The sequence below is a fragment of the Coregonus clupeaformis genome, chromosome 34, assembly GCF_020615455.1.
Source record: "Coregonus clupeaformis isolate EN_2021a chromosome 34, ASM2061545v1, whole genome shotgun sequence".
Lineage (NCBI taxonomy): Eukaryota > Metazoa > Chordata > Actinopteri > Salmoniformes > Salmonidae > Coregonus > Coregonus clupeaformis.
Genome location: NC_059225.1, coordinates 45,511,944 through 45,523,014, shown reverse-complemented (window position 1 = coordinate 45,523,014; position 11,071 = coordinate 45,511,944). Strand labels below are relative to the sequence as shown.

General features: G+C 39.8%; 1 protein-coding gene across 1 annotated transcript; it reads left to right on the top strand.

Moving 5' to 3' along the window:
* The first annotated feature begins 1,534 nt into the window (after positions 1-1,534).
* Positions 1,535-10,858, top strand: f3a (coagulation factor IIIa). Its single transcript, XM_041862257.2, has 6 exons — positions 1,535-1,923; positions 2,208-2,316; positions 2,996-3,189; positions 3,453-3,637; positions 8,894-9,068; positions 9,963-10,858. Exons 1-6 carry the CDS (start codon positions 1,854-1,856, stop codon positions 10,106-10,108), a joined length of 879 nt encoding a protein of 292 aa, XP_041718191.1. The 5' UTR covers positions 1,535-1,853; the 3' UTR covers positions 10,109-10,858.
* Positions 10,859-11,071: the final 213 nt, after the last annotated feature.

Here is an 11,071-nt window from a genome sequence, read left to right as displayed (position 1 = left end):
ATGTATGACTGACTACATTCAAGAACAACTCATGGAAATGCAAAATAAGTTGCCTGTCTGAACACTCAATGAGGTGACTCATACGGCATTGTCATGGCTTTGTCTTAGTATGCAGATGCCCCCTTCAATATATTTTACTAATAAAATTGCTCAATTTGTTTTTATGACAACACCCTTTAGATGTCCTCTTGTTGAATACCTGTGGTGGGCATCATGCCATGCAGTTTGTAGGATACCCCTGGCTTCCCCCCTTACCCCATGGCCTCACCTTGACTCTGCTTCCACCAACAGGTAAATTAATCTCTCTGGAACAAGTGCGCTCAGGCCCGGTCCTGGCTGTTCTGCTGCCCTAGGCGAGACAACAACAAAAAATCTGCCCTCCTACCCAGCAAAACCAGTTACCCCAGTACTTGGGAAAAATGTCCCTTTTCTAAAAACATCATTTTATTAAATAACTACAAAAGTGTAAACTGTAGCCACTTATTTCCCTTCATTGCCTAAGCATGACCATCATCCACATACCACATTTTTATCAAACTTTGCTTTTTTGTGTCAGCAATTGGCCATTGTTCTTAGGGGTGTCTAGTTACCCGATGTTACCCTACAAACCTGAAATCACTGATTATCATTACAATTTAGCCCACGGGGTGAAACTCCTGGACAGCAGTTGTGAGTAGACATATTTTCCATTCCAGAAAAAAGCATGATGTAAAATGTGTCTGTTTCATGACATTGTCATAAATGGGATCTCCACAGTTTCTGCCATAGGCTATTATTATATTACACTGAACAAAAATATAAACGCAACATATAAAGTGTTTGGTCCCACGTTTCGTGAGCTGAAATAAAAGATCCCAGAAATGGTCCATATGCACAAAAAGCTTATTTCTCAAAAATGTTGCCCACAAATTTGTTTACATCCCTGTTAGTGAGCATTTCTCCAAGATAATACATCCACCTAACAGGTGTGGCATAGCAATAAGCTGATTAAACAGCATGATCATTACAGAGGTGCACCTTGTGCTGGGGACAATAAAATACCACTTTAAATGTGAAGTTTAGTTACACAACACAATCCCAAAGATGTCTCATTGAAGAGGAGTGGGACAATATTCAACAGCCTGTTCAACTCTATGGTAAGGAGATGTGTCCTTCTGCATGAGGCAAATGGTGGTCGCACCAGATACTGACTGGTTTTCTGATCCATGCCCCCACCTTTATTTTAAGGTATATGTGACCAACAGATGCATATCAGTGTTCCCAGTCATGTGAAATCCATAGATTAGGGCCTAATGAATTTATTTCAATTGACAGATTTCCTTATATGAACTGTAACACAGTAAAATCTTTGAATTTGTTATATGTTGCGTTTGTATTTTTATTCAGTGTAGATACTTTTTCGACGAAACATTGGTGGAGCGACACAGCGGCTGCTGTTCGAAATACACGCTACGATAGTTTTCTCATCACATAAAGTTTAGCAAGTTGCATGACACTAAACTCTCATAAGCCCATCCCACCAGGCAACAAACCACAATCCGGACCATCCTTATTTGGTCGACACGCGTCTTTATATTGCTAGACAGTAAATTTGATAGATATAGTTGGCTGAAACAAGGTGACTGAAATACATTATCAGAGGTGGATCGCTGCCGACCACATCAATCTAATCAGCATTTTTTTTTCTGCGGAGCTCTGAGACTCGCGCCTGTTCAGTCAAAGGGATTGTTCTAAGCAAAGAGAGAGTTCTATAACTTTTGAGATCACCGCTTCTGTGTGCATCTAAATTCCGCATTCACCTAACTCTACCTCGACTGGATTACTGTTTTTACACTGACCTGTTGGAATATAAAATGTTGAAAATGGAAAGGTTAATTTCTACGACATTGTGTACTGCATTCTTTTTTACAAACTGTGTTTCAGGTGAGTCAGAAACATCATAGACGATTAAAATATAGCCTACAATCCTAAACGCTGTACACTATAAAGATACTATATGGATTAATCAAATGATATACATACTGCATTTAAAACCATTATGTCCTAATTATTTGTTGGCAACTTCTTGGGACCATCCTGGTTTACAGTACAGGCAATGCAACCTGTGAACCTTTCATGAAAAGGGACACTGTCCCTAATTATTTAAATTTCACTCATTCTCAATGTCTAACATTACATGTAGTTAACTGATCTTGCTCTTCTTGTAGAGGACTATCCCAAGGCACAGAATGTTTCCTGGTTGTCGATCAACTTCAAAACACTGCTTATGTGGGATCCTAAACCTTCCAACTATTCATACACTGTTGAATATTCTGTGTAAGTAAAGCATTTACATACTGATATGACTGGTTTTTGCATTTAAAGGAAGACGGAACAACACACACACACACACACACACACACACACACACACACACACACACACACACACACACACACACACACACACACACACACACACACACACACACAGAGAGACACACACACACACTAGCCTACATGTCACCATTAAATATAAAAAGACAGTGCCTATATAACATTATCATGGTAAGTCTGCACTAACCTATTCCCAGACTCAGTATCTGACCTTGAAGAGTCAGGGTAATGTGTTGGAGGGCAGTAGGAGGGCAGGAAAGATTTAGGAGGTCAGGGAATATGTGAGGAAAGATGTGAGGACTGATGTGATCAGACTACACTTTTGATCCGCTGAAAGGTCTTTCAGGAATTGAAGCATCTTAACCTGGTGAATAGTTCAAGAGGGTTTGGAGCTGAAAATACAAATCATTGTTTTATTTATGTACAATTTGTGTGATATGTGGTGCAATGAGCTAAATATTATAATGCAAGTCAAAGATTAAAATAAAATGTGGTACTTCTCTTATTTTTTAACTAAGATATCAACCCAGACCCAATGAAAGACCTAAATGGAACAAAAAAATTATGTTTGAAGATAATGATAAGCCTTCGACTGAAACCTACCATTATGTCTATTTCAGTATTGGTCAGAGCAGAGAGAGGAACCAACACTGTATCAGGACAATGGCGACAGAGTGTGACCTGTCCAACTCTCTGGTGGACCTGAAGGCCAAATACTCCGCTGATGTCCTCTCAGAACCCCTACGTGGTGTGAACTCTGACCTCATAGAGTTCCCCCACACCCGCTCGGAGAGGTTCGTCCCCTATGAAGACAGTAAGTATTGCACCGCAGCCACCTACACTACATGTCATACCATTTATACTATTTTGTCCCTACGAAGACACTAAGTACCCCAACTACCACCTGTCTACAGTCATATCAATGTCACATTTTCCACACTTACCAGACAAGCACCCCATTCTTATAGAAACCTATGGTTGCGCTGCCATACCAGTGCATACTACATTTTCCACATGCGAAGTGGCTCCTAATGTGACAAGCAAGCATGTCAACCTCTCGTGTCATTTCCCTTCCAGCGCTTATAGGCAGACCTGAGTTCAAGATTGAGGTGAGCAAAGACAAGAAGAAGATCACCCTGTATGTAGAAGACCCTCCCACAGCCCTGTTCAATGAGCAGAACCAACAGAGAACCATCCGGGATGTCTTCGCTGATGAGCTGCAGTACAAAGTCACCTTCGGGAAAGCAACAAGCACGGGCAAGGTAAGCTCAAAGGGGAGGGTAATACAAATGTCAGCCCTACATTAGATATTTACAGTTCCTCAAAGCACTCTAGGGCCTGGGGTCGAACCAAGTGAGAAAGAGGACATTCGTCAATGGTGTAGGCTCCTTAAAGGAGCAAGTCAAGGAATATAATTAAATGAAATGCAGTGGATGATATGAGTTTTGCAAAGCTCACTTCTGATTATATTGCATGGGAAATCTCTCCCTCTCACTGGGCACAAACGGGTTAAATCAATGTTGTTTCAATGTAATTTGTCAACGTATTGTGACATGGAATCTAGGTGGATTTGGATTTGAAAAAAGTAATTGTTGTTTTGAGGGTGAAATTTCAACCACAGGATTATGTCATCATGGTAACCAAATTTCAACATAGACAAACCTGGTTTAAAATATGTTGAATTTGTACCTTTTAAACAATGCTAGATCTTCAACGTAATATCCACTATCAGAAAAAAATACTATGACCTGGGCAGCACCTCCTACTGGAGAATTGATCTATCTGGGTGGGCAATGCAAATAGTCCGGGTAGCCATGATTAGCAGTGAGCAAGGAAACGGAACATATAGAACGAACTGAGTCGCGTCCATAAATATCGAACTAATAGAACAACCGACTGTCTCTAGCAACCAAAAGATGAGAAAGTATCTCTTAGAAAAATGAAAATGTTAACATTTTTATTTTATTTCTACCGGTAAATGTTTGCTTTAGTATTGTTTTCTTTAGCAACTGTGGTATAAGCAGGATAAATACCTCCATTCTGTACATTACCTTGGAAAAATGAACTCTGCTGAGTCGTCCATTATTTCCAAGGTAATGTACAGAACGTTGGCGTTTATCCCTTACATATTGAATTGTGTTTGGTTGTCAATGCAACCAAATATCAACATTTGAAGGAGAGTTCCATCTGTGCCACCGACTTAGTCTGGCTTTAATTTCGGTTTGTATACAAATTAATAATTGATATGTTGGATTCACATCCCCATCTCAACCAAACATTTAAGTTAAAGAATAGGACTAAATAAAATCAAACTTTATTTAAAGTGCATTTAAAGTTTGATTTGATTTAGTCCATTTTTTAAAACTTAGATTTTTGTTTAAGATGACAACCAAACACAATTCAATATTACTTTTGAAATACAATAACTAGCTCATTAACTTGTCGACAAGTTAACAAATTATATGTTGGATTCACATCTCCAACTCGACCAAAAATTAAAGTTTAAGAATGGGATTTAGCCAGTGGCTCAGATGGAAATATCCAAGCAGTAGATACTTTAAATGTTGATATTTGGTTGCGTTGTCAACCAAACGCAATTCACTATTACTTTTGTAATACAGTAAATAGCCCGAAGTTAAGGGTTCTCTTACAAACTAATGTAACATTCAACCTTAAAATGAGTAACACATCCATGGCCACATTTTGAGGCTACCGTAACTATACAGTTGAAGTCGGAAGTTTACATACACTTAGGTTGGAATCATTAAAACTCGTTTTTCAACCACTCCACACATTTTTTGTTAACAAACTATAGTTTTGGCAAGTCGGTTAGGACATCTACTTTGTGCATGACACAAGTAATTTTTCCAACAATTGCTTACAGACAGATTATTTCACTTATAATTCACTGTATCACAATTCCAGTGGGTCAGAAGTTTACATACACTAAGTTGACTGTACCTTTAAACAGCTTGGAAAATTCCAGAAAATGATGTCATGGCTTTAGAAGCTTCTGATAGGCTAACTGACATCATTTGAGTCAATATGAGGTGTACCTGTGGATGTACAGTGGGGAAAAAAAGTATTTAGTCAGCCACCAATTGTGCAAGTTCTCCCACTTAAAAAGATGAGAGAGGCCTGTAATTTTCATCATAGGTACACGTCAACTATGACAGACAAAATGAGGAAAAAAAATCCAGAAAATCACATTGTAGGATTTTTAATGAATTTATTTGCAAATTATGGTGGAAAATAAGTATTTGGTCAATAACAAAAGTTTCTCAATACTTTGTTATATACCCTTTGTTGGCAATGACACAGGTCAAACATTTTCTGTAAGTCTTCACAAGGTTTTCACACACTGTTGCTGGTATTTTGGCCCATTCCTCCATGCAGATCTCCTCTAGAGCAGTGATGTTTTGGGGCTGTCGCTGGGCAACACAGACTTTCAACTCCCCTCCAAAGATTTTCTATGGGGTTGAGATCTGGAGACTGGCTAGGCCACTCCAGGACCTTGAAATGCTTCTTACGAAGCCACTCCTTCGTTGCCCGGGCGGTGTGTTTGGGATCATTGTCATGCTGAAAGACCCAGCCACGTTTCATCTTCAATGCCCTTGCTGATGGAAGGAGGTTTTCACTCAAAATCTCACGTTACATGGCCCCATTCATTCTTTCCTTTACACGGATCAGTCGTCCTGGTCCCTTTGCAGAAAAACAGCCCTGAAGCATGATGTTTTCACCCCCATGCTTCACAGTAGGTATGGTGTTCTTTGGATGCAACTCAGCATTCTTTGTCCTCCAAACACGACGAGTTGAGTTTTTACCAAAAAGTTCTATTTTGGTTTCATCTGACCATATGACATTTTCCCAATCCTCTTCTGGATGCACTCTAGCAAACTTCAGACGGGCCTGGACATGTACTGGCTTAAGCAGGGGGACACGTCTGGCACTGCAGGATTTGAGTCCCTGGCGGCGTAGTGTGTTACTGATGGTAGGCTTTGTTACTTTGGTCCCAGCTCTCTGCAGGTCATTCACTAGGTCCCCCCGTGTGGTTCTGGGATTTTTGCTCACCGTTCTTGTGATCATTTTGACCCCACGGGGTGAGATCTTGCGTGGAGCCCCAGATCGAGGGAGATTATCAGTGGTCTTGTATGTCTTCCATTTCCTAATAATTGCTCCCACAGTTGATTTCTTCAAACCAAGCTGCTTACCTATTGCAGATTCAGTCTTCCCAGCCTGGTGCAGGTCTACAATTTTGTTTCTGGTGTCCTTTGACAGCTCTTTGGTCTTGGCCATAGTGGAGTTTGGAGTGTGACTGTTTGAGGTTGTGGACAGGTCTCTTTTATACTGATAACAAGTTCAAACAGGTGCCATTAATACAGGTAACGAGTGGAGGACAGAGGAGCCTCTTAAAGAAGAAGTTACAGGTCTGTGAGAGCCAGAAATCTTGCTTCTTTGTAGGTGACCAAATACTTATTTTCCACCATAATTAGCAAATAAATTCACTTAAAAATCCTACAATGTGATTTTCTGTAAAAAAAAATCTCAATTTGTCTGTCATAGTTGACGTGTACCTATGATGAAAATGACAGGCCTCTCTCATCTTTTTAAGTGGGAGAACTTGCACAATTGGTGGCTGACTAAATACTTTTTTCCCCACTGTATTTCAAGGCCTACCTTCAAACTCAGTGCCTCTTTGCTTAACATCATGGGAAAATCAAAAGAAATCAGCCAAGACCTCAGAAAAAAATGGTAGACCTCCACAAGTCTGGTTCATCCTTGGGAGCAATTTCCAAACGCCTGAAGGTACCATGTTCATCTCTACAAGCAATAGTACGCAAGTATAAACACCATGGGACCATGCAGCCGTCATACCGCTTTGGTGCGAAAAGTGCAAATCAATCCCAGAACAACAGCAAAGGACCTTGTGAAGATGCTGGAGGAAACAGGTACAAAAGTATCTATATCCACAGTAAAATGAGTCCTATATCGACATAACCTGAAAGGCTACTCAGCAAGGAAGAAACCACTGCTCCAAAACCGCCATAAAAAAGCCAGACTACAGTTTGCAACTGCACATGGGGACAAAGATCGTACTTTTTGGAGAAATGTCCTCTGGTCTGATGAAACAAAAATAGAACTGTTTGGCCATAATGACCATCGTTATGTTTGGAAGAAAAAGGGGGGTCTTGCAAGCCGAAGAACACCATCCCAACCATGAAGCACGGGGGTGGCAGCATCATGCTGTGGGGGTGCTTTGCTGCAGGAGGGACTATTGCACTTCACAAAATAGATAGCATCATAAGGAAGGAAAATTGTGTGGATATATTGAAGCAACATCTCAAGACATCAGTCAGGAACTTAAAGCTTGGTCGCAAATGGGTCTTCTAAATGGACATTGACCCCAAGCATACTTCCAAAGTTGTGGCAAAATGGCTTAAGGACAACAAAGTCAAGGTATTGGAGTGGCCATCACAAAGCCCTGACCTCAATCCTATAGAACATATGTGGGCAGAACTGAAAAAGCGTGTGCGAGCAAGGAGGCCTACAAACCTGACTCAGTTACACCAGTTCTGTCAGGAGGAATGGGCCAAAATTCACCCAATTTATTGTGGGAAGCTTGTGGAAGGCTACCCGAAACATTTGACCCAAGTTAAATAATTGAAAGGCAATGCTACCAAATACTAATTGAGTGTATGTAAACTTCTGACCCACTGGGAATGTGATGAAATAATTAAAAGCTGAAATAAATCATTATCTCTACTATTATTCTGACATTTCACATTCTTAAAATAAAGTGGTGATCCTAACTGACCTAAGACAGGGAATTTGTACTAGGATTAAATGTCAAGAATTGTGAAAAACTGAGTTTAAATGTATTTGGCTAAGGTGTATGTAAACTTCTGACTTCAACTGTACATGTCTTCTTATGTAATCATATAACACTTGCATGTTCAAGATGGCATGCAGAGGTCATCGCAGGTCTGTGGAGATCTTCACAATTGCTGTAATAATCTGCGCAGAATCAAACGGCATTGATCAATTTCACCATGTACTTTTAATGTAATCTCAACTGCAATCCAGGTCATCTGGTTCTGACCAAGCACAGTGATAACACATTAATCTGTTGTATAAATAAACAAAATATTTGATATTTTATTCCCATTTCAACTTTGCTGTGCTTTTAAATGGTTGAAAGCGTTGTGATAGACGTTAGGGTGACAACTAAACCAAAAATCAGACATTGTTTTTCTATTGGAATTTGGTGATAACACATTAGAAATAGTGATAAGCATAGTGATAACACATTAGAAATTCAAGTAACTTTTGGCTGTCTTTTTGAGTGGGTGAATATAGGTTGGAATATCATTGATCAATGTCTCAACCAAATATTATTATGAATGTGTTATGAATGTATGATAGTTTTATGATAGTAAAACAGTAATGAACAAGTTATAGAACATTGAATATATAAGAAGACATAATATAACCCCTTCTTTATGTAATTCTCCCTCTAGAAAACAAAGATCTCTGCAAGCAGTGAGATAGAGCTAGACAGGAGGGATGTAGATCCTGGGGTGAGTTACTGCTTCAACGTGCAGGCCTACATCCCCTCCCGCAGCACAGACAAACAGCTTGGAGAGCTCAGTCAAAGACAGTGCTCACCGGGCGACAAAAAGGATTTATTTGAAGGTAAGGATACTAGCAATGCCAAGGTCATGGGTTCAAGTCCCGCAGGGATCACATACACATACTAAAAATGTATGCACTCACTGTCACTGTACTGCAAGTGGCTTTGGATTAAAGCATCTGCTAAATGGTATACTTATATATTATCGTGATAAATAGTACTACTACTGAGGTAGCAGTCTTGGTGTCTTTTATTCTCTAGTATACATTTCTTGCTCATGGGTCAGCCTTGATCTTTTTGACAAGTTGTGTTCATTAAGGAAATTTGGCCCTGTTTTAATATATTCTGTAACTCGATAATTCATGTTGGCCATTATATTTAAGGGAGTTCAGATATGCATCTGTGGTACTGAGGATTTCGAATCCTTGCCAATTAGCTAATACCATGCCCTAGTATTACAAATATAGAATTAGCCATGTGCGTCTTACTCACTGTGAGGAATGATAAGAAGAGGGTTTTAGGTACTGATCATTCTCCTAGTGGGTCAATCGGGATGGGAATGTAATTATTTATTTTGATTTAACCTTCATTTAACTAGGCAAGTCAGTTAGGGACAAATTCTTATTTACAATGATGGCCTACCCCAGCCAAACCCTCCCCTAACCCGGACGACGCTGGGCCAATTGTGCGCCGCCCTATGAGGCTCCCGATCACGTCCGTTTGTGATACAGCCCGGGATCGAACCTGGGTCTGTAGTGAAGCCTCTAGCACTGTGATACAGTGCCTTAGACCTTAGGAATGCAAAGGATGAAAGTCAAATTAATGACTCATGTTTTGACTCAATGTGAAATCCAACACTGGAAAAGTCCCTATGTGTGTGTGTGTGTGAGTGTGTGAGTGAGAGAGAGAATCACCGTCCAGCCCAATAACGGTCCTCAACCCTGTTTCCTCTCCAGAGTATGGGATCGGTGTGATCGCTGGGTTCATCCTCCTTATCATTCTGATCATAGTAGTGGCTATCATAGTCACAGTGGTGTGCTGCAAACGCAGAAGGAAAGCCAACACAAGTGGAAAAGAGGGAGTGCCATTAAGAAGTGTGTAAAAAGGGAGTGAATCATTGACACACACTTGGGAATGCAAGGTACAGCTAAACTGGATTTACCCTTTGAAAGGGAGTCTGCAGGGGCAGCCCCAGTTCAACATTCCACTGTCAAACACTGGAGTTCACCATTTTGTTTCTGTGAAACTGCACAGTGAATATGGTAAACATACTGTAGTGTATATTTTCTTTCCATACAATGCTGCAAATATCCTCTTTTTTGATTTGGTGACTGGTACTTCTACTGCTGTGAATATTAGCTTTTATAAACACTACCAACTGTTCTTTTTTTTATTGTGTTTTATATAGTTTTTAACTTGATATGATCTTTGGTAAAATATAACTTGATTTTGGGAGACTGCTGAATACTAAATCATATGGGAAATTAAGATTAGTAGGATTATATATACAGTATATATATAATTTTTTATTCAGATGCTTAATTTATTATGTGTAGCCATTCTGAAAGCACTATTTGTATATGAGGTTATTTTAAATGTTTAGGGGATCAGTAGATACAGTAGTTTATATGTTGATACTAAATTATTTTGCGTAAGTATTACCTGTAGATATTTAATATATATTTACACTGAGTGTACAAAACATGACATAGACTACCTAGGTGAATTCAGGTGAAAGCTATGATCCCTTATTCATGTCACCCGTTAAATCCACTACAATCAGTGTAGATGAAGGGAAGGAGAAAGGTTAAATAATTATTTGTAAGCCTTGAGACAATTGAGACATGGATTGTGTATGTGTGCTATTCAGAGGGTGAATGGGCAAGACAAAATATTTATTGTAAGTGCCTTTGAATGGGGTATGTTAGTAGGTGCCAGGCGCACCGGTTTGAGTGCGTCAAGAACTGCAACGCTGCTGGGTTTCTCACACTCAACAGTTTCCCGTTTGTATCAAGAATGGTCCACCACTCAAAGGACATCCAACCAACTTCAAACAACTGTGGGA